The sequence below is a fragment of the Bidens hawaiensis genome, unplaced genomic scaffold (genome assembly GCF_021521415.1).
Source record: "Bidens hawaiensis isolate Kalapana, Puna unplaced genomic scaffold, B.hawaiensis_p1.1 tig00025049_1, whole genome shotgun sequence".
Classification (NCBI taxonomy): Eukaryota; Viridiplantae; Streptophyta; class Magnoliopsida; order Asterales; family Asteraceae; genus Bidens; species Bidens hawaiensis.
The window spans coordinates 164,204-187,486 of NW_027493987.1; the positions used below are offsets into that span (position 1 = coordinate 164,204).

The 23,283-nt window shown below is 34.5% G+C and overlaps 2 protein-coding genes, 2 non-coding genes and 2 pseudogenes across 4 annotated transcripts; 2 read left to right on the plus strand and 4 right to left on the minus strand.

The window, feature by feature from the left end:
• Positions 1-3,379: 3,379 nt before the first annotated feature.
• On the minus strand, positions 3,380-3,451 carry TRNAP-AGG (transfer RNA proline (anticodon AGG)). The gene has a single exon. It is a non-coding gene; the product is annotated as a tRNA-Pro (tRNA).
• Positions 3,452-8,984: 5,533 nt separating this feature from the next.
• LOC143570791 (patatin-like protein 7 pseudogene) lies at positions 8,985-10,583 on the plus strand (annotated as a pseudogene).
• A 2,082-nt stretch (positions 10,584-12,665) lies between these two features.
• Positions 12,666-12,738, minus strand: TRNAK-UUU (transfer RNA lysine (anticodon UUU)). Its single transcript has one exon. It is a non-coding gene; the product is annotated as a tRNA-Lys (tRNA).
• Positions 12,739-13,115: 377 nt separating this feature from the next.
• On the minus strand, positions 13,116-14,120 carry LOC143570768 (uncharacterized). The gene is made up of 2 exons (XM_077056337.1): positions 13,960-14,120; positions 13,116-13,866 (listed from the first exon to the last, which is right to left on the minus strand). Exons 1-2 carry the CDS (start codon positions 13,965-13,967, stop codon positions 13,263-13,265), a joined length of 612 nt encoding a protein of 203 aa, XP_076912452.1. The 5' UTR covers positions 13,968-14,120; the 3' UTR covers positions 13,116-13,262.
• Positions 14,121-17,240: 3,120 nt separating this feature from the next.
• On the minus strand, positions 17,241-18,175 carry LOC143570770 (U11/U12 small nuclear ribonucleoprotein 31 kDa protein pseudogene; annotated as a pseudogene).
• Positions 18,176-20,047: 1,872 nt separating this feature from the next.
• Positions 20,048-22,035, plus strand: LOC143570769 (aquaporin PIP2-2-like). Its single transcript, XM_077056338.1, has 4 exons — positions 20,048-20,342; positions 21,042-21,337; positions 21,679-21,819; positions 21,913-22,035. Exons 1-4 carry the CDS (start codon positions 20,048-20,050, stop codon positions 22,033-22,035), a joined length of 855 nt encoding a protein of 284 aa, XP_076912453.1.
• The last annotated feature ends 1,248 nt before the right edge of the window (positions 22,036-23,283 follow it).

Genomic DNA, 23,283 nt, shown 5'->3' on the forward strand with positions numbered 1-23,283 from the left:
GTTTTTCGGGTTCGGGTTTTTTCGGGTTGGGTTAATCAAGTTTCGAGTATCATAGAAAACAAAACAAAATATAAAAACAACAATGCTAAAATTAAAACATGTTATTCTTTGCTCGTAACGCAAATAATCAAATAATAAACCAACATAACTTGATAAAATAATTCAAAGGAAGAGTAAAATTAACTCGAACCATAATCCTCTTTAATCGGGAGTGATTTGGTTGTTCGATTACGATTGCTATTAGTAATAAGCGGAAAACAAAAATTAACAATAAACAATTGATCCATAATAGTAGGAATGACAATAGTCGATTAATGAGACTAGATTCTGACAACTTTAGGCTAAGACAAAGTCTTATATACCTAAAAATATATTTAATTTCAAAAATAAAAGTTTATTCGGGTTTTTCGGGTTGACCCGAATCATATAAATCAAACCCGAGAACCAACCCGAATTACTTTGGTTCGGGTTAGTCTTTTGTCGGGTTCGGGTTAGTTCGGGTACGAGTTTTTTCGGGTTGGGTTTCGAGTAAAAGTGACAACCCTAGGTTCAATTCGCGATGTGAACATTGATTTAATATGTACATTCGGAATTTGATTAAATTGCTCTTGAAATCTTCAAATGTATAATTAACAAATCTTCAAAATTAGAAAACCAAACGCTACAATTGCCATAAATTTTGGATCATATATATTATTATTCACATATGTATAACCACTCATACATTCATGCAACTTTTTTCAAAGCTTCAAACGCCAATGGAGTGTGGAAATCAAACAGATTCAGTCTTGATGAACCTCTTGACATCATCCATAAACAATGCACTCATGAAGATAAGGTCCTCAACTGGTCCAATCGAATGCTTGAACGAAACATCCATGTTTTACGAACTCGCAATCATCCAAATCAATGCTGGTTTGAAACTTATCAAAGAACAACCCAACCATCAAACCCGAGGAACAATAGGAAAAAGATTGACACAAATCTCATCAACCTCAAAAACTTGCTTCATGAGCGTTTGAACAATACAAAATGTTTGATAATCGAAAAAGATAAAGTATTAAGGGAGAGATTTGAAAATGATAGTATGTTAAAAAGCGAACAAAATGCAATGATCGAGCAATGAACTCAGACGTCGATTTTTTCAAACTAAGACTCGATCTCACATTTGAGCAAATCGTTCAGACTGAAGCTCAATATATGGATCAACAATGGAGATGGTTGATTGAGAAAGAAACGATTTTGATAGCCATGAAAGGGTATATCCACGATCAAAGTTGTGTGTCTTCTAAAAAAGATGTGATCATAGATAGACTTAAGGAAGATCAACAACAGTCGATCTTCCAAACGATGGTAATCGAAGAACACTACATGGTTCTTTTGAACGAAAGTTACAAAGACTTTGACGCTTATGATATCGAAGCAAAAGTTAGAGAGGATGTGTTTGCACATGTTTTCATGGAGATTATTAATGATATGCGGATCATATATGATTTCGAGATGCAAAAGGTTCAAAACAAGATTCTTGTCGTGTTGAAACCACTTCTAACAGATTTTCAAGAAAATCTAAACGAAAAACTACATGTGAATCTTTCGAGGTATACTTGTATGATGTTGATGATCAATCCGAACCAAGTTTGGTTTTTATAATGATTCGTGGTTTATAATTTCAGGTTGGATGAAATTAAGCAACGAGTCAATTTGCTTTCGAGGCAAGCGGTCTCAATTAGACATGAGGGGGTGATTTATAAGAAGGCCTTTGTAAGAAGATGTGAAAATCTCTTATTAGCAGAATCCGAGGTTTGAAACCACATGTAGTCTGATATAGTGATGGATTTAGGATCTTTTATTGGTGTCACTTTTTAAAATGTTCAGTCAGCGATGTGACACCAATTCACTATTTTAGAATATACTTATGTTGATATTTTTGTTTTTAATTGCTTTGAAGGTTGATCTATTAGGAGATCAAGTGGAGGCACTTCAAGACCTACTTCAAAAGATTTACATTGTTTTGGATCAAAACTCCTCCGTTTTGTCACACAATATTCATGTGAGTTTACAGAAGAATACTCTAAATAAAAAAGGATATTAATTTAATCAATAATTTCTTAACTTATGATTTCTTGTATTTTTTATGTGACATTCAAAAATATGTTTTAATTCAGGTGCCGGATATATTGAAGATGATTAATATCAGTTTAGCGGGTTGATTATAATTAGATACTTTTCCTTCCCGGTTTAACAGGCCAAACTGGCTGGTCCGATTTCAAAGCACATGTTGTACTTGAGCTTTATTGTTTTTGGTTTGCTACCATAGTGGTTATTTTGTGTTCTATTTGTAATATATTGTGTTAAGTTCTTTTTGGTGCCAATGGCTTGGTTAATTTAACCCGCCGTTGAGTCCAGTCGTCAACATTTAACCAATTGAGTCATTAAGGATTCAGTTTTTTACCAGTTGAGTCTTAACTCAACTAGTTAACTCCATTCAACAATTCCGATAACCGTGTTTAAAATGTCTATTGTACCCCTTTGGTTATTTATTTTTAAAAATATATACCGCACATGAGAGGAACATGCTTGGATTTAACAAGTTAAATGGATGGAATTAGTAGAAAGTACATTAACTATGCAAAAAATTTAAAATAAATAAGAACATCTAGTTTAGAGACACATAATTTAAATGTAATTATAGAGAAAAATAATTTTTGAACAAAAACACAACCAAAAGATGTAAAGAGTGTAATCCTATCATAAAACACAGATAAAAGGAATTCAAAATACAAATAAATAAAAGTTATTTTCTCTTCCTGTAGCATCATAATCGCTATAGTTTTATTCAAACCCAACTCGTAATTATTGGATATTATGTTTAATATTATAAGCCTACGAGCCCATTAAGTATCTAGAGCTGTACCGACCTAGCTGCCCGGGCGGGTAGTCTTGTAACATTATGACAAGACTAATTTGTATCCTGGGGATGTATAATCTTATGAGCTTTTCAAGACGGGAAGCAAAAGTGTTCCATGATGCTATGTGCCTGATAACAATGTGGTGTCTATGAAGGGTGAGGACCGACATGATTTTTGACCGGAAACAAGTGCAATAGGTGGTGGATAGTATTAAAGCATTGGGTTTCCTTTGGGTGCGGAATAGGGTGAACAAGGAGTCAATTACGTGGGAAAGTGACGGGCTTTTGACATATAAAAGTGGTTTCATTGGTGTGTTTGGTTAAGCGATATGTGGTTGTAAATACTGGTGGTCGGTTTGTATGTTTGGTGTGGTTAGCATTTTGCTATACCATTTTATGATCAATAAAAAATGTTGCTGGTCGTTTAGATATGAAACAAAAAAAAAACTGCACAAAAATAATAAAACGTTTGGGGCATTCCGAGAATTGAACTCGGGACCTCTGGCACCCTAAGCGAGAATCATACCACTAGACCAAATGCCCAATTTTGTTTTATTTTTATCCATTATTCATAATATTCAATCCACGCAAAGTTCATGTCAATACATTCAAATCTTTTTTTATTCTTTTTATTATGTTTACTGAGATAAACAAGCATGTTAAACACTCGATACATATAGTGATTAACTTACTATTTTCGTGGTTTGGTTATACCTTAAGCTTATTTATCAATAAAGTTATTTATATTTTTGGTCTTTCGTTACATCGTTAGTTTATATTTATGGTTTTCACCTTAACTAAATTGATTAGACTAGCCGCTAACACATCGCATCCTTTACCTAACATATCCTTGATCATCACTATCCAATCCATGGCATGGCATGAGTAATCTTTGTTTCCTACAATACTCTCAATAATTAACCACCAATTCCTTCCTTCTTTTGCATCTTTGAGACATCTACAAACTCACATATTCACCTTGTTCCACACTAACACCCATCATAGCTCTGGCCTCCCTTGCACAAAATCAAACACTACAAATTGCAGCCACCATAATCAAATTAAACATGTATCACACATACAAATAATTGACGAAAATGCAAGTCACATACATGCAAAATCCATAAACATATCAAAATCCAAAATCTGAATCTTCAATACAAAAATAGAATGCTAAATCAGGATAAATGGCAAAAACTACGAATTGTAAAACCAAAACTGATATAAAAACCGAACCTCAAATCAAACCCAAAAATCACAATTAAAATCAATCTTTCAAATCAAAACATGCTAATAGAAGAAAGCTATTTATTAAATAACTTTAATAATTATGTTTTTTATAAAAATATCTATTTAAAAAATATTTATTAAAGTAATATTGACATGTGTGTATATGAATAACATGTGCATAGTTAAATGTATATAATAACAAATATTAAAAAAAACTTAAAATATTTTAGAAAAATAAATAGATGATTGTTGAATGATTGCTAATATTTGAGATGATTGATTGAGTTGATCTGTTAGGATGTTGATTAAACATGATAAGTTAATTAGTAACGTAGGAGTGCCTCCATAATGCTGACATTTGAGGTGATTAATTGATTGTATGGTAAGATATAAAGAGTGTCGGTATTTTGTCCATGCCATGCTGAATTGAACCTATACCATCCGAACAACATGTAAGGGAACAGTATCTTATCTGTGCCGTGTTGAATTGAACCTGTACCATCCGAACAACATGTAAGGGAACGAAGGTCTTTACGCTTATAAATTTTAGTTGTTACGTCTAATTTTCTAATAAGCATGTTATGTTTGAATGAACATGCTTAACTCATTTAATATTTTAATGTTATGTTTGGGTTTCAATTACATGTTTAAATCATTTAATTAAAAAAATGCAAAATTGTGTTAATACATAGAACATACATTATGTGCCAATTAAAAGTTGATAAACAAAATTATAATGGTGACAATACGAGAAGATAAACAGTAATTGTGATAATTTTTTATTGATGTTGATCTTACAAACTTCTTGCTATCTTCTACTGTACACTTGAAAAGGATTGTATATCTATGCATAAGTCTCTGCCGTCACTATCTTGCCTGATTATTCATAGAATTGTAGGAACACATTTTGAAATTAATGTAAGTAAAAAAGTTAGTAATTAGACAATAAACATATAAAGTAGTAAACAGTCATTATGATTTTTGCATTATTGGTCATATGTCTTCTCTATGTTAGATCTAAACGTTTCTAAAAATTATACTTCCTTGTGTATATTTCATGAAAACTTTAAATTGGATTGCGGAAATGTGAGATAAGGAACGTACATTAACTGAAATTTGGCTCGACAATCCCAAGATGTTGCGGATGTGTAGGCTCATGCACGACGACTACATGTGGTTCACCGTAAACACTAAAAGGCACACCTAGCTATGGGAGAACCAAAGTATTTTTAGTACCATATGTAAAGTTCACTTACATATTTGGTTAGATGGCTATTCTGTAAAGTTTTATATGTTAAACGATATATTTTTAATAAATTATTAGTTTAAAATGTTTATTTAAGTTGTTTTCCCTTGATTTTCAGAAGGTTAGTGAAAACCTTCTTAAAAAGTAGAAAAGCCTCATAATACATATATATGTATTATATATAGGCAAATATATGATATCACATAATTATAGTATTTAATGTAGTAGGTAGAATAAAATTCAACAAATATAATTAAGAAGGTAAATAAAATGTCAAATCTACTAGTTAAGACTTGTAAATAAAGTATTTGGCATATAAGTGGTTGGCCTTGTGGTTCAATGGCATGTGGTGTGGGTAATGGTTAATGCTTGAGATATTATGGGTTTTGGTCCAAAACATGACTTAGCGTGAGTTTTTCTATAGTGGTGAGTTTTCTTCTTAACATTGTTTTCCTGGGTAAGTCAGATCTGGAGCGTCAATATCAGTATTCACTCGGGTATTGGGGATGTTGAAAGTTTAATCTGCAACGAGTTAGAAGAAAAATGAAGGGGTTAAGTGCAAGTTTAGTTTAATAAATTAATAAATTTATTTGAGTTTGAATTAGAGTAGGTTTATTATTTAAAGGGATTGAGTCTATTAGAGAGTATAGGGGTAATTGTAATGTTTGGTTTTCATACTTGATAATATTGGAAGAGACATGGTGAGTTAACATAAAAGATCGGTGTTGATCGTGTTGTTCGATCAAATTAAGTCCAACAATGAATTGTTTCAAACTCGGTTAAATAATATACTTATATTTGACGTATAAAGTATACTTTTTAGTTTTTAGAGCTTTTCACTATCCTGGCTTATGTTTTATGCACAAATATTGATAATACTGGATTATGTGGAAAGATGTTCAAAGAGAGAAATTAGTAAAGGATTTTTCATATATCAGTATATATATAGATTTCGGGTACTTCTTGCAACCTTTAATTATGTTGGAATTGCTTCATGGATAAATATTGATTTTTAAGTTTGCCATTCGGGATGTGAATGTAGCACGTTAGGAAAATTTCATATTGGTCGTGACCAATAGAGAGATTCACAAGAAACGTATCGCTTCAAGCCTTCAAATATCATTAACGCGTTTTTGATGAGTTGGTTATGGATAACATGAGAATTCTACACTTAAGTGTGCTCGAATTTGGGTAATTATAGAATAGGTGAGTACTTCTTGACTTCTTGTGAACTATCCACTCGAATATAAGAGGGTTGTAATGTTAAATGAAAATTTTAACATCTTTTAAGCTATATGGCACAATGTCTCTAGCATTATCCCTCCTTAATTAAGCTATATGGCCAAAGAAACTTTAAACATTAAATAAATAAACCAACTGGCAGGGCCGGCTCTGAAAAGACGAAAAATCTTTTGGGCCAAAGGCGAACTTTTTTTTTGGCCTTAGGTAAAAGAAACATTTTGTTGGGTTTAAACAATTTAATTATAAATGAGCTTATTTAATTATGATTTAAGTTGTGTAAAAAACTTTTGTATAAAAATAAGCTTAAAATTGTCTCAAATAAGACTAAAACCCACAACCTTTTGGTTAGATGTCATACCCCTTTACCATTAGACCAAACTAGTGGTTATGTAATTGTGTTGAAACATTGATTATACACATGTTTTTGATAAAACATACATATAACTTTAAAAAAAAAAAATTTCGGGCCTAACGGGATGTCGGGCCTGTTGCCGTCGACTACCCTGCCATGCCTCAAAAACGGCCTTGACAACCGGTTACGGATGGTTTCATTCAAACTATGAGGAGACATTTTCTATGGTGTAGTCAACATTAAATGAATTAGATTGATGGTTTCATTCAAACTTATGCTATATAATTATCAATTTTTTTGTAAATACGGATTGTGACAATTTTATGATATAGGTGTTATATTGTTACGAACATCTTAACATCTTTTACTTTACACTCGAAAAGGATCGTATATCCATGCAAGTCTATGTCATTCGCTAACTTTTCTGATCATTGACAGAATTTTAGGAACATATTTCACAAAAAATTGTAAAAGAAAGTATTGATTAAACAATAAACATGCATATAGTAAGCAGTGATTGTGATTTCGGCATTATTGTTGATATGTCTTGTCTACATTAAACACAAAGGTTTTTTTAACATTATGCTTTGTTGGTGAATGTTTCATGAAAACGTTTAAACGCTTTATTGAAGGATTGATCCTTTTCCCCTATTTAATTCGTGAAATTTCACACTTTATATATATATATATATATATATATATATATATATATATATATATATATGTTCTTTTGGTAGTATGTCCATATTATCACAAATATATGTAACAAACTAAGTGGCTTTGTAAGAGCCTAAGAGGATTCAAACTCGGCTACTAGCGGTTGATGTAGGAGCTTTCCTTCAGAGACCTGCCAGGCGGATTAATTAACGTCAAAAAAAAAAATAAGCAACATGAATTTCTTTCGCTTAAACGTGTACACATACGTTCATAACTACAAAGTAAAGTAAAACCCGGGTTTTGGAACAACTAAATGCGTACCCTTTTGGTAAAATACGTATTTTCTCAATCCATCGACAATCGGTACCAACTATTGACGGAACACCAATTCAAGGACACTCAATTTCAGGCTTCTAACGGTCTTTGTCACATTGGAAGAGAGGAGGGGGGGGGGGGGGGGGTTGAGTCCTGAAACATAAATGAATTAATATTAAGAAAGCATACACAAAACATGTGAAACTTCAACCATGAAAAACTTCTTAAGAGTAAAGTGATGCTAAGAGGACCTATACAACACTTTAAATTCACTACCATAAGAGAGCAATATATGCCTGCATATAGATATACTAGATGCATGCAAATAAACATAATACTAATATATCAAGATGTATGAAATCAAAAGCACGAAAATTAACGGCTTTAATATCGAAATTATGATTCCAGACCTCAAAAATCGATTTCCAAAATCTAAAAATATCCGCCTGGATGCTATAAACTTAAAAACCAGTTCAATAACGGGAAGTTAATTTTAGTATAATTGTTAACAATTTATCATACAAGTTTCTGTTGTAATAAACGACGCAGTTTGTTGCCTGTTTGTCTTCTGTTTAAATGTAATCACTACTTTTCAGTTTAATATTTCCTCGAGAAAAAGCTCAAATAAAAAGGTCTACAAGTTAAAATATTCACCCGCCAAAAACAGGAAGAAGGAAGAAAATGGTCTACTACATATGTTTTTCACCTTTCTAAACAATAGTTTGGTGGTTGGTGACTGTCACACTTGTCACTTGCTTTGATATAAAAATCTTGAAAGAGTGCATATTATTATTATAACATTATTATGCAATCACTGAGTTGGTTTGGTCATGATTTTACAGATTAGTTATCAGAATGCATTTATTTACCTAATAATCTTCTAGTTGTCGTAAAAATCGCAAAAGAACTTATAAAGAAGTGATAGCTATATCACTAGGTTTATACCTAGGGTTTCTATTTTAAGGCAGTTGCGTGTATAAATTTCTTACTATATGTAGAAAGCTACAATTATATAACAAAAGTTGATCGTAAAGCCTCAATCATCGGATCAAATGCAAGAGCCGAGCATCCACAACGACAATATCAGTTACGAGATCTTCTCGATCCTCGAGAACGAGTTCTTATTCGGTAACAAAGATCATCCAATGGCGAATGATGATGACCGCGGTGCTAGAGGCAAAATTTGTGTGTTATCGATTGATGGTGGAGGAATGCGGAGTAATGTTCTTGCTAGTAAAGCTTTAGCTCACCTCGAGAACGCTTTGAAAGAAAAATCGGGTGATCAGGAGGCGATAATAGCCGATTATATTGATGTTGCTGCTGGCACGGGCGTTGGAGGTGTGTTCACTGCGATGTTATTTGGAACAAATAATCAGACGGTCCCGCTTTTTAAAGCAGAGGACACGTGGCAGTTTTTAGCTGAGCATGGGAAGCGGTTGTGTAAAAGCAGATCAAGTTCCGGAGGTGGCGGTGGAGGTTTATTAAAAAGGATATTTCGTGGTGGCGGTAGTAGTGGTGGTGGTGCTGGTTTAGGTAATGCGACGATCGCGTTTGAAAACGCGATGAAAAAGGCGTTTGTGGTCAACGGAAGAAGTTTGACTTTAAAGGACACGTTGAAACCAGTTTTAATCCCGTGCTACGACTTTTCCAGCTCGGCTCCATTTTTATTTTCCAGAGCCGATGCTTTGGAGGACAACAGCTACGACTTCCGGCTCTGGGAGGTGTGTCGTGCCACGTCAGCAGAGCCGGAAGTGTTCGAACCTGTTGTCATAAATTCCATTAATGGAAAAACCAGGTGTATCACGGTTGATGGGGGGTTAGTCATGAGTAACCCCACAGTAGCCGCGATCACTCACGTGCTACATAATAAAAAGGAATTCCCATTTGCACGTGGGGTGGAGGACCTTTTGGTAATTTCACTTGGAAGTGGTCAACCTTTTGAAGGAAACTATGATTATGAGCAAGTGAAGAAGTGGAAGGCTAAAGACTGGACTCAACACGTGGCACGTATTTCTAGTGGTAGTTTGGCGGACATGGTGGATGATGTTGTGGCAATGTTGTTTGGTCAGTTTCAGTGTAGTAACTATGTTCGAATACAAGTGTGTTCGAACATGGGTAACGACATTGATACGAATCCTAGTTTGAGTAATATAAGTGGATTAGGCGATAAGATGTTGAAACAAAAGAATGTTGAATCCGTGTTGTTTGGTGGTAAGAAGATCAGTGACCAGACCAACTTTGAGAAACTCGAATGGTTTGCCGAAGAACTGGTGGCGGAACATCGGAAGAGGAGTGGTCGTTTTGTTCCCACTGTTGCATTCAAACAAAAAGTATGAAATTCATATTTAACTTTTGAAATATGCTATATAAATTTCTATAAACAAAGTCACTTCCGTCATGACTTGAAACGCGACATGGACAAATACCATGAAATGTTCTAGATTTATGTTATCTTTTTCAAGCCGTTTATTAATTAAACAAATCATGTTTAAGTTGACACATGTTACATGTTTAGTTAAACAGGTCGACTGACCAACCCGTATAATTAAAGACCTGCTAGTTTGTTCAATCAAAAACCCATCAGCGTGTTAAATTAAATATTGCCTTCCGATAATCCGTTTATAACCTGTTAAACATGTTAGTACTTAGTTTACTGAGTTTTCTACCATGTTTTGTTTAATCATTAGTTTTTACCTTGTCTATGCAACACACGTGTTATAATCTAAAGTTTAATGGAGGGTTAATGCATTGTGAGGTTAATTATCGTACTTAAAAAATAATAATTGACTACATAAAAATTTTAGTTAAAAACATCATTTTACTTGTGAGTTGTGAAACCAACTGGTCAACTAGAGATCAATAAGCTGCTAATGATTAATGATGCTGACGTGACAAGTTTTTATATATCATATGTGCATGCATGGCCTTAAAATACACAGTAAATTTAATAAAAGCTGATGTAATTACACATGTTATGTTAGTTAACATTTCTTAATCTTTCTTCCTTAATCAGCACCCTTGATCACCTATTGACCGCCACCTGACCCAATCATGATTATTCAAAGACCACCACCGCTCGCCACCCTTGACCGTCATCCACGACCTTTGACTCACAAAACCACCATGGAACACAAAGAAAAGCATAGATTCTAAGAAATCCATAATTAAAAAGCTGAATAAAATTTGCTCCAATGTGCATTTTGTTACTACAAAATACTTCATACATATATCTAATAATATACTGATAAGTTTACCATAATGTTTGTTCCAATATCCATTTAGTTCCTAGAAAATTCTACATGTATCTATAATTATACAGTAATATTTTTTGTAATGTAAAGTCCCTAGCATTTAATAACATAAATTCATTATGAATGCAGGTGTGAATTGTGATGTATATAAAGGTTTTTCTTTCGAAGGAGGTGGTGAATGAATAATGATAAGGGTAGAAAGGTAAATAAATTAATAAAAATGTATGGTTGGGGATTGTTTTGTGTACAACGTTAATATGGTGTTAGTGATGTCTATTCTTTCTTTACTTTGTGAATTGTCTCACTATAAAAGAAACTAAAGGTTTAAAAAGTGAAACATGTGGTAAAGAAATCTAGTTTGTAGGACTGTAGGAGTTTGTTAGTGGTATTAGATATATATTTGAGAATATACGATCCGTTATATCGGGAGTGAATCTAGAGTCCTATGGGTTATATTTTTTATCTATATGACGGTTTTTCAATTTTCGTTTTAACTTATGAGGTTTTTTAACGTCGACCCCAACTTTTAATTTACTTAAAAATAAGAGTTATGGATTCGGTTAAACAATAGAGCATTATTTAGCTTTAATATCATACGAATAATATAAATAAAAAGTATCATAAAACATAAGCATCATCGATTATTAAGGTTCCATCTAAGATGTGGCTCAATACTAGAGCTTGATTGAGGTCTTGTGATGTGATTACTTCTAGCATAATTGTTGGATATCCATGTATAATAATCTTATATATGCAAGAAAAATTTTTACATGCCCGGTGCTTCCTAGCAATCCAAAAAAGCCGTATTTTTTTGAATGTCTTTCTAGTTTCTAGTAATCTTAGATGCCACCAAACTTTAGCGTATCTTTTTTAGTATTAAAAGAAAAGGAATTTGTAGACATTCAATTGTAGTTCTTTCACTAATTCGTTAGTATTCATCGAATTGATCGTCTAATGTCACATATGGCGCACGTGCGTTTTTGTAAAGGTGAAAAATCAATACACACTCATCATATCTTTATGTAACTAAGGGTTTAAATGTTGTGATGATATATGTGACGGATTGGAGTAAGGGAAAGAGTAGAGCGAGTTCCTCAATCCTTACGGTCTGCGACCTTCGTTTCAAGCTTACTTAACGAGAGAAAGAAAAGTTTTCCTTTCCTTTCAAATCCCTTTGAAAAGAAAGTTCTCTATCAACTTTTCTTCTTTATTTCACCATTTTTCCTTTACTTTCTTTCTATTAATGAAACTGGAAACACACCATTTTAATCTTTCTTTTCCTTTCTCTCCTAAAGAAAACTAAGGAACACAACAATTCTTTATTTTCCATTCAATTGTTTTCCTTTCTCTCCATTATTGAGAGTTAAGAGCCATTAAAATGTAGCCTCTTAATGACTATTAAGGGGATACCAAACAGCCTCTTATTTTGGTTGTTGCTTTGCAAAAAGCTTAAGAAAATAAACACACCATCCGTGGGACTCGAACCCACGACCACGTGGTTAAAAGCCACGCGCTCTACCAACTGAGCTAGAACGGCTACATGTTAGGACAAAACACTAGTTCATATATATAATGCAAATCACTTTTTAAAATGTCCAAAACCAAGGCAAAACACCACTACGTATAACATCATAAAATCATTATATGCACTTATAAGATTTATATAAGATCAAAGGGTTTTATATTAGTTCTAACTTCTAATACGAGTTAGGAGATGTGTCGTACATGCTCGTACACATTCATCCGATCCCCAAGTTGTGGTTACTATATCTTATAACATAAAATTGAACTAATGTTCACACCAAAATAGTCGTTTTCGCATTTACATTTATTTCTAACAAACAACATTTTAATCGTGTATGAGGATAAAGAAAGCCTGAAAACCAGATCAACATACGACGATAAAGCCCGAGAACCAGATCAACAATTTCATTCTCATTTTAATCACTTCAACTGTAAAACATAATGGTTGGGAGTTATTACTTATTATTACAAATGGCCTTAATTACAACTCAAGATTTATTAAAATCAATCAAGAGCTCCAACCATAAACCGTTATTGTTAAGCATCCTTACCCTCTAACCATTCTTTAAATCTTGCTTCTTTATCATCTTTAAACTTATCAAAACTCTCCAAACCCGACCGATCCGACACCTCTTCTTCTTCACCCCGACTCGACACAGGCAACTCATCCCCAACCGATGACACCAAAGTAGTCGACTTTTCAACATCAATAACATTAACATTAACATTAACATTACCCTTCCATCCCACCCGACCCTTAAACCCTGAACCCGCCCGACTACTAATCAACCCCTTCTTCGGTTGCTTCGACGGCATAATACCCAACGCCTTCCTAATATCTTTAACCATATCATCCACAATCGGAAACCCGCAATCCGACATCGACCTCACCATCGTGATCGAATCCTCCGAGTCTTCCGTATGCAAACCGACATCACGCGCTTTCGCGACAATGCTGGTTCGGAGATTAACGAGACGCGGTACCGCGTTTTGGGTGTGTTCTTGAACATGAAACAAACCCACTGAGGGTTCGTTAGCTAATGATTTCATCATGTCACCTAAATCTTCTGCTATATATTTAAACCCATTTACTGGTGTGTAATTATGCATCTTGGTAAGTGCAGATCGTAGCTCATCATCACTAGTTAAAACACAAATAATATTATGAATATAAAGTTATGAACAAACCCTAATTGCTTACTAATGGATACCCAATTGGATTAAAGTAACTTACTTGAACATAGATGGTGAATTGGCTGGTCAATTGGGTTCGAACCCTAAATTGTGAAAGTCAAAATTAGGAGTGAAATTCGGAAATTGGTGATTGAAATCAAGAGAAAATGGATTGTGAATAAACAATCAATGATTGGGTTATTATTAATTGGTAAATTGGTGAAATGGAGTGGGATTGAATTGGGGTTTGGTGAATGTTATTGTTGGTGATGGTGGATGTTACAGGGATAGAAATTGAAGGGTTAAATACACGTTTGATTATTATATTGTGTTGTGTTGTTCTTTTAAAGATAAAGAATAAAAATATTATCTTGAGTAGATTAAAATGGAAGTTTCCTCAACTAAAAAAATTGATTTAATTAATATTAGTATTAATTTTAATAAATCCAAAGTTGTTAAGTAGTTGATAATATTTATTATCTTGGTTGACATTATTATATAGATATAGAATATTTGTGTGTTTATTTATGTGTATGTATAAACTAATACCATAGTGGTCTTATATCATTAAAAGTTTTGAAATTTATGGTGTACTTGGTTTGATACCCAAAAGCGAGTCTTGAACGTCTTAGGTTTTGAAGATTACAATCAAGTATTGTGTTATATGCCTATACGTTGTTTTGTATATCGGTCGAGTCTTTATTTGTTGGCTTGATAAGTATAATGGGATTGGATGGAAGGACTAGCATGGGCTTAGTCAGTTTTAAATGGGCTAAAGTTTCTGTGTTTTTTGCAAGCCTATGTCAGTCCTTCGATCCAAACCCATCAGCTCTTACTAAACCAATAAATAGAGACTCTGGCCCGGCTTGGCGGCTCATATGCAAAACAATGAATAAACATATTTGCACAATATTTTAAATATTTTCAACATATAAGGGAGAATAATACGAGAATGTTCCTAGGTTGGTGTGAAATCGTAAGAATAATATGATTTTGTGTGAAACTTGATTTGCAGTAGGAGATTTGGTGAGAGGCAAGTCTGAGAGGAAAAAGCTACATATCTAACTAAAATGTTCACAATGACTTACTCTAAACTCGTATGTGATATTGAGTCAAGCGTTGATACAAAAATAAACACTTCAAACAATAATTCGTTACATTTACATTAGTGTTTTGTCATATTGAGTTAAAACATTTAATCAAACACAAGAGATACTTTCCCTTTTGTCATACCATATAACGACTCATGTAACCATGCCAACATCTTTTGTGTTATCAAAACACTTTCTTTAGATCTTCATAAAAATCAGAAGAGTAAACTGCAGTTTTCGTCCCTGTGGTTTGTCCAAATTTACGGTTTTAATCCAATAGTTTTAAATTTGCGATTTTCGTCCCTGTGGTTTCATTTTACTTGCAATTAAACCTGAATTCACTAGCCCCGCTAAGTTTGGCAGTTAAACCCATCAACGTGCCCCTCACGTGAGAGGAAAATTTGTACATTTTCTCCCCAAATACAACCCAGCCTTTCACGTGAGGGGGCTTGCGAATTGGATTGTGGTTTATTTTATGAGAAAATGGACAAAACTTCCCTGGCGGGAGGTGCACGCTGATGGGTTTAACAATCAAACTTAACGGGGTTAGTGAATTCGGGTTTAATTGCAAGTAAAATGAAACCACAGGGACAAAAATCGCAAATTGAAAACTATTTGACTAAAACCGCAAATTTAAACAAACCACAAGGACGAAAACCGCAGTGTACTCAAATCAGAACGATAATCATCTGTAAGTCATAACACATGCGAAGTTACTTCTTATGTTCATCAGATCAAATTTCTCTGTCCATTTCAGAATGGAGAATTGCTATCAAGGATTTGCCTTTTACCAAACGCTGCTTTTACAGAATATGGTAATTCTCAGCTAAAAACATATTTTATCATGCATTTGACTTTTGAGGTCAAATGAGTTGCAAGTTGACTTTTATTCCCTATCAAATCCAGCAATGATCTGAATTTTGCTACAACTAAACAGGAATCTCAAGTCTAATATGAAAACATATTACATAATTAAGATTATCTGGAAAATCAGATAATTTGTATTTGTTTGGACAATTTGACCTAAGAGGTCAAACAGCAGTGTTTGTAGCTGTTGTAACCAATAATGCTGATAAAAAAAATACAAAAAAGTATTTGAAGAGATCATGAGAAGCTAAAGAAGTAAAGATATGCCTGTCAATGTGAGCTGTGTTTATTTCCTATAATCTGTGTACTTAAACTTGAACTTCAAATAAAGAGCCTTATAATTAAACATTATATCTGTTAAACTGATACTAAGTTCATTATGCTCTTTGACCCCTTTAGAATGAGGGGATTCTTATATCTAAAGTGTATTTAACCATTGATTGAGATACGAGTTTGTGGGTTTGCAGCCAACTGCAACCCCCTAAACACAACTTGTAGCAGATAAAAACTGTATCTAAAAGTTGAACATTAAAATCTTGACCTACGAAGTTTTGCATGGTCGTAACACTAGTTAATGCAACTTTAGCTTTGGCTAGTTGGACAAGAAACTGATGATGTTCAGGATTCCGACACTTATCAAATAGCTAGTTAGGTAACAGTTCAAAACCGAGGATTTGTTGATTCGGACTGCTTTTTGCACACCCCTAAACACACCAAAAGCGGCTCTAATCTCTAATGAGTCCTATACATGTATACCAAGATTTTCCTCCATTCTCTATTTTACTAAATGAGCTTCATCTCCAGTTCTCCTTGTTTAAAACAAATTAAGTTCTTTTTTGTCACTGTCGTTTGCTCATTTAACTAGTTTAGTCCAAATCCGAAACCTTCAACCCTTTTGAGTCACTATGGTTAAATAGTTTAACTGGTTTTTATCCTTGACGCTAACTCTGTTAGATGTTTTCAACTAGTTTTCATAAAATGACCAAAATACCCCTGTGTTCACAGATATCACATAAAACCCGTCTCGTAGGCAATGAGAAAATGCTAAGCTACTATAAGAGGTGAAATTTCTCCCAACAAATTTAACACCGCTATATTATAGTTTTCTCTTGAAACACTTAAAGATCTTCAAATGAGTATATGACATACTAAGAAAATAGTCTAGACGTATAAACGAAACAACATACATAGGAGTACCGATATTAACTGATTAGCACAAGCACAAGCACAACTTTTGATGATCAAGTATCTTCTCAAATCTCCACCTACACGTTGACGGTTCACCTGCATATCAGGAACTTCAACTTAGAACAACGAAGTTATAAATCACTAACGTAACTTGACTACTTTACTTGATACCATAATACGAACACGGATTAAAACATCAATCCTCGTTATCACTCTCGTCACTAAAATAACTCGTCTTCTTCATCTTCCCTTTCTTCCTACCCTCATCCCGACTCCCCTCACCACCACCCAACAACCTCTCACCCGCCCCATTATCCACCACCGACGCCCAATCATCATTCTCAAACACCTCATCGCCACCTGCCTCATCATCATCCTCATACCCCTCCTTCCCTTTCCTATACCCCCCACCGCCACCGCCTTCCCTCCTCCCTCGTTTCGACGCCTGCGGTCTCTCCCTCGCCCCCAACTGATTCTTCGGACACTCGTACGACAAATGCCCACCCTCCCCACACTCATAACACCTACTCTTATCCTTATACACTCTCCGTCTAATAAACTCCGGTGCCCGGCCATTATCCGCAGCTATCGAAGCGGATAACGTCCTCTTATTAAGTAATTTCCCATTAATCCCTTCCACCGCCTTCACCGCATCATCCCGAGCCACGAATAACACAAACGCAACGCCTCGGCTTGCACGAGTGACCCGATCCTTAACGATTGTGACCTTGGCTACTTTACCGAAGGTGGAGAAGATGGTGAATATGTCTGAGTTTGTGAGGCTGTAGTCCAGGTTGCTAACGTACACGGTGGATTTCGATGGGGCTAATCCTCCGCTTCGATTTCCATTGCCATTGGTTCGATCAGATGAGGGTTTGTTTAGGGTTTTGTTGGATGAAGATGATGACGGTGGTTGTGGTGGTGTGATGGAGGAGTAACGGTAGTAGAACATGTCGTCTTCTTCGTCATCGTCGCTGTATTTTCCGACCATTTGGGACGGTTTAAGGTAACAAATTATTGATGATTCGTTAAACTTAATTGAGACTGCGTTTTTAAATAATATGAAATCGATTGTTGGATCGATCAGTTTTCGCAAATGATTCTAGTTCTAGGGCACGAGAACGCTTGGTTGAGATGTATATAATTTTTGCCTGGTGGGCGCAAGAAGTCGAAAAAATTGATCCGAAACCGAAAAACTGAAAAATCCAGACTGAATAAACTGAACCGAAACAAAAACCGACGATTCGGTTTTTTTGTTTTTGTAAAAACAGCACTAACGGTTCGGTTTTGGTTTTGCATGTAAAAAAACCGAAAAAACCGAACCGAACCGAAATTCTAATTTTTTTTTAATATTATATATTAAATAATTTATAAAAGTTTAATAAATATATAACTCCAATATTTTTGATCAAATGTATAATAATCTATTATTTTACAATTAACAAAATTATTTATATATAAATTCATTATTTTGTGCCAATTTTTTTCGGCCTAAAATTTTCAAGCTAAAATGGCAAAAACCAAAACTTCAAAAACCGAACGGACAAAAACTTCAAAAACCAAACCGAACCGTACCACGCACACCCCTACTTTTTGCCACACAAGTATATTAGATTCACTACAATTTTTTGATTTTTTTTTGAAAATAATTTCATGTTTTTTTAAAGGCCAACAATGTTAGATCACCAGGGTACCCCCATTGACAAAAGGTTATCCACCGAATCATGCCCGCGATCACAGGTAGCGTTGGTGAGCCGGCCTGTCAGTAGTTATAGGGTAAACTCGTTGCACGAAGTAGGGATGAGCTCGGGACGGTACCGGTACCGATCATGAAAATACCAAATATTTGGTACCGGTACTGAAATGTTCGGTAAGGTACCGGTATTTCGTGTAAAATTCGTGAAATACCGGTATCGAAAACGCTTATCCCTAACCCGAAGGCACACTGGTGTAGAACTCTGGCTCGCACACGACATTTTGTCAAGAATGAGGCTAGAACCGATGACCTCTTCTAGAGAAAGTCAACGACGTACCACTAAAGCAATGCTAGTTGGTTGAATGGTGATTGGGTAGCCTTGGAAATATCGTCTTAACCTGCGTGAAGCCTGTACAAGCGCTAAGACTAATTTTTCCAGGATGAAGTACCGGGTTTCCACGTCTGTTAAGACGCGGCTTACATAGTAGATGGGCACTAGAAACATTTACAATTTTACACCATAAATACATTATTAATTTCGATGTATTCCCACACCACGTAAGTCTTTTCTTACCTGCATGCTCTGACATATATTCGTCAACTTTTGACTAAATAAAGTATTAGTTTTAACTGAATGGTAAATGTTCCTATTATAATAGTTGAAGACCAGAATTCAAAACTGTTATGAGGGTAGATTATCTCTTAGGGTAGTTTAGAAATATGAGTAGGATATATAGGTGTGTAGCCGTTAAAAAAAAACCCCTCCTATATCGTAAATTACAGTTTCTTTTATGTCAAAATGTAAGGACTAGGTTCAAAATCATGACTTTTTACACTCTAAAATTAAGCAAATAACATTCTCATTCTATAAGAACTTAGGATAATACAGGCTAGCTTTATCCGAAACGTATGATTATCACGAGATCAGTAAAAGCATACAGTTATGGTGTAAACGGATTTTCTCATTAGCTTTGTTATAAATGTTTGTTACATATATACCATATATTTATATTATTTTGTTTTATTATTGTTTTTTTAGATATTGTATATATCGCATATTAAACACACTCAAATGTACGTGCCAAACAAGAAAACATGAGAAGCTGATGATGTAATATGGTAAATCTGGTGGGCCGAAGACGAATTATCAGTTAAACGTCAATATCTTCAAACTAAGTTACAAAACACCCCTTTCTAGATATAGTACTTTCACACTTCACCCCTCCATATTTTCCCATCCTTATATATATGCACTCTTTTGCATATCCATTACATATATCACACCACTATTAATCCACCACCATATCATGACAAAAGACGTGGCGGAGCAAGGGTCATTCTTGGTGAAGGACTACCACGACCCACCATCAGTTGCGTTCATTGATGCCAAAGAGCTGACCAAATGGTCGTTCTACAGAGCTCAGATAGCTGAGTTCATCGCCACCTTTCTCTTCCTTTACATTACTATCTTAACTGTTATTGATTATAAGAGCCAAATGGACAAGGACTCCGACCCATGTGGTGGGGTCGGTGTTTTGGGTATTGCATGGGCCTTTGGCGGCATGATCTTCATTCTCGTTTATTGTACCGCTGCTCTATCCGGTAAGTTTTCAGTAAATCACTTGTTTAAGCTAAAACTGAAACTTCTATTTTTGAAATTCATGTAGTTTTGTTTTTTTTGGTTATATAACTATTTGAGCTTGAAAGTTTTGGGTCGAAAATAATGAATGTATGCCTAAATCATTTTGTTCGACTTTTATTATATATATATATATATATATATATTTATTGGAGTACAATGTGGTTTATTATTATACATATAGGAGTACACTGTGATTTTCGTACCCTTAACTTGTTCTAGTTTGCTTTTATAGTTAAAATGTTTAGAATTTGCTATTTCCGTCTCTAGAGTTTCATTTCTGTTGCATTTTTCATCCATCTCATTAAATTATTATGGATTGAAATAGTAGAATTTAACAAATCACGGAGACGGAAATTGCAACGAAAATGAAACTCTAAGGACAAATATAACAAATTTTATACTTTTGGACTAAAAAGCTAATTTGAATAAACCATATGGACGAAATCGCACTTTCTAGGCTAAAATGTTTAAGTTGCATATTTATTAAATTTATATAAATTACGTAAATATGAATAAAGCTCTATCAATTCGGTTCGCTTTTTATTACATCCAAAATCAAACCAACTATAAGTTTGGTTTTCATAAAAACTTAAACCTAAACAACCGCCGGTGTCAATTGTTTTTTTATTTATGCACGCCTCTAAATTGTGATTGTGCAGGAGGACATATTAACCCAGTGGTGACATTTGCTTTGTTTTTGGCTCGTAAAGTGTCACTGCCTCGAGCCATCATGTTCATGGTGGCTCAGTGTTTAGGAGCCATTTGTGGTGTGGGCCTGGTTAGGGCTTTGCATAAGACTTATTATAATAGCCACGGTGGTGGTGCCAATGAGCTAGCCGATGGCTACAATATAGGCACGGGATTGAGTGCAGAGATCATTGGGACATTTGTTCTTGTTTACATTGTCTTCTCAGCCATCGATCCAAAGAGAAACGCTAGAGATTCCCATGTCCCTGTATGTACCCGATCGCTCCTAATTTATAATTTTCCAGACTACGTGATATACAACAAGATAAAAGAAATATGTATAAAGAAAATCATATTATTATGAAATAATTAGTTTTTATTTAATTAATCAATAAAATTTTAGAAAAACATATTCTATAAAAATGATGAAAAGAATAAAAAGTGTGACAATAAATCAACATAAATGATATTTGTAATAGGAACAATATGTGCTGTGCTATGTTGACATGAACCTAGAGAACAAGGTGTAATTTAGTCTTAATTATATTTATCAAAATATAGAAATTAGTATTGAATAACAACTAATGATTTTGTATGACATATATATAGGTATTGGCACCACTACCCATTGGGTTTGCTGTGTTCATGGTTCACCTAGCCACAATTCCCATAACTGGAACCGGTATCAACCCTGCTAGAAGTTTTGGAGCCGCGGTGATATACAACAAGGACAAGGCTTGGGATGATCAAGTAAGTTTTAATTAGTTCTAATATTCTTCATTCCTAACATAGTAACATTGATTAATGAATATTGTTTGCTTAAATATTGGCTTTGTTTTGCAGTGGACATTTTGGGTTGGACCCTTCACCGGTGCCGCCATTGCTGCCTTCTACCATCAATTCATCTTGAGAGCGAGTGCAGTCAAAGCCCTTGGATCGTTTAGAAGCACGACCGGCCATGTTTGAGATCATTTCAATCTTTAGATAGGAAGAATAATGTTTCTATGTGTACAGTGTATGGGAAGTATGTGGGCCGGTTTTAAGTGTTAGAATGTTATGTGTATTGAGTTTTTAATTGGGTCGGACAAGCATGTTCAATTAGGGGTGTTGTTCGGGTTCGTTTTTCTGGTTTTGCGGGTTAGGTTCTTCGGATTTTAAAGTTTTAAATCTTGACCCAAAACCCAACCCGAATCTCTCACGGGTTTTTCGGGTTCGGGTTTTTTCGGGTTGGGTTAATCAAGTTTCGAGTATCATAGAAAACAAAACAAAATATAAAAACAACAATGCTAAAATTAAAACATGTTATTCTTTGCTCGTAACGCAAATAATCAAATAATAAACCAACATAACTTGATAAAATAATTCAAAGGAAGAGTAAAATTAACTCGAACCATAATCCTCTTTAATCGGGAGTGATTTGGTTGTTCGATTACGATTGCTATTAGTAATAAGCGGAAAACAAAAATTAACAATAAACAATTGATCCATAATAGTAGGAATGACAATAGTCGATTAATGAGACTAGATTCTGACAACTTTAGGCTAAGACAAAGTCTTATATACCTAAAAATATATTTAATTTCAAAAATAAAAGTTTATTCGGGTTTTTCGGGTTGACCCGAATCATATAAATCAAACCCGAGAACCAACCCGAATTACTTTGGTTCGGGTTAGTCTTTTGTCGGGTTCGGGTTAGTTCGGGTACGAGTTTTTTCGGGTTGGGTTTCGAGTAAAAGTGACAACCCTAGGTTCAATTCGCGATGTGAACATTGATTTAATATGTACATTCGGAATTTGATTAAATTGCTCTTGAAATCTTCAAATGTATAATTAACAAATCTTCAAAATTAGAAAACCAAACGCTACAATTGCCATAAATTTTGGATCATATATATTATTATTCACATATGTATAACCACTCATACATTCATGCAACTTTTTTCAAAGCTTCAAACGCCAATGGAGTGTGGAAATCAAACAGATTCAGTCTTGATGAACCTCTTGACATCATCCATAAACAATGCACTCATGAAGATAAGGTCCTCAACTGGTCCAATCGAATGCTTGAACGAAACATCCATGTTTTACGAACTCGCAATCATCCAAATCAATGCTGGTTTGAAACTTATCAAAGAACAACCCAACCATCAAACCCGAGGAACAATAGGAAAAAGATTGACACAAATCTCATCAACCTCAAAAACTTGCTTCATG

Bases quoted from the DNA above. Each gene is read 5' to 3' on its own strand.
- LOC143570769 (XM_077056338.1), top strand. From the start codon at position 20,048: ATGACAAAAGACGTGGCGGAGCAAGGGTCATTCTTGGTGAAGGACTAC. The intron at 20,343-21,041 runs GTAAGTTTTCAG...GTGATTGTGCAG, and splicing joins TTGTACCGCTGCTCTATCCG to GAGGACATATTAACCCAGTG. The intron at 21,820-21,912 runs GTAAGTTTTAAT...TTTGTTTTGCAG, and splicing joins ACAAGGCTTGGGATGATCAA to TGGACATTTTGGGTTGGACC.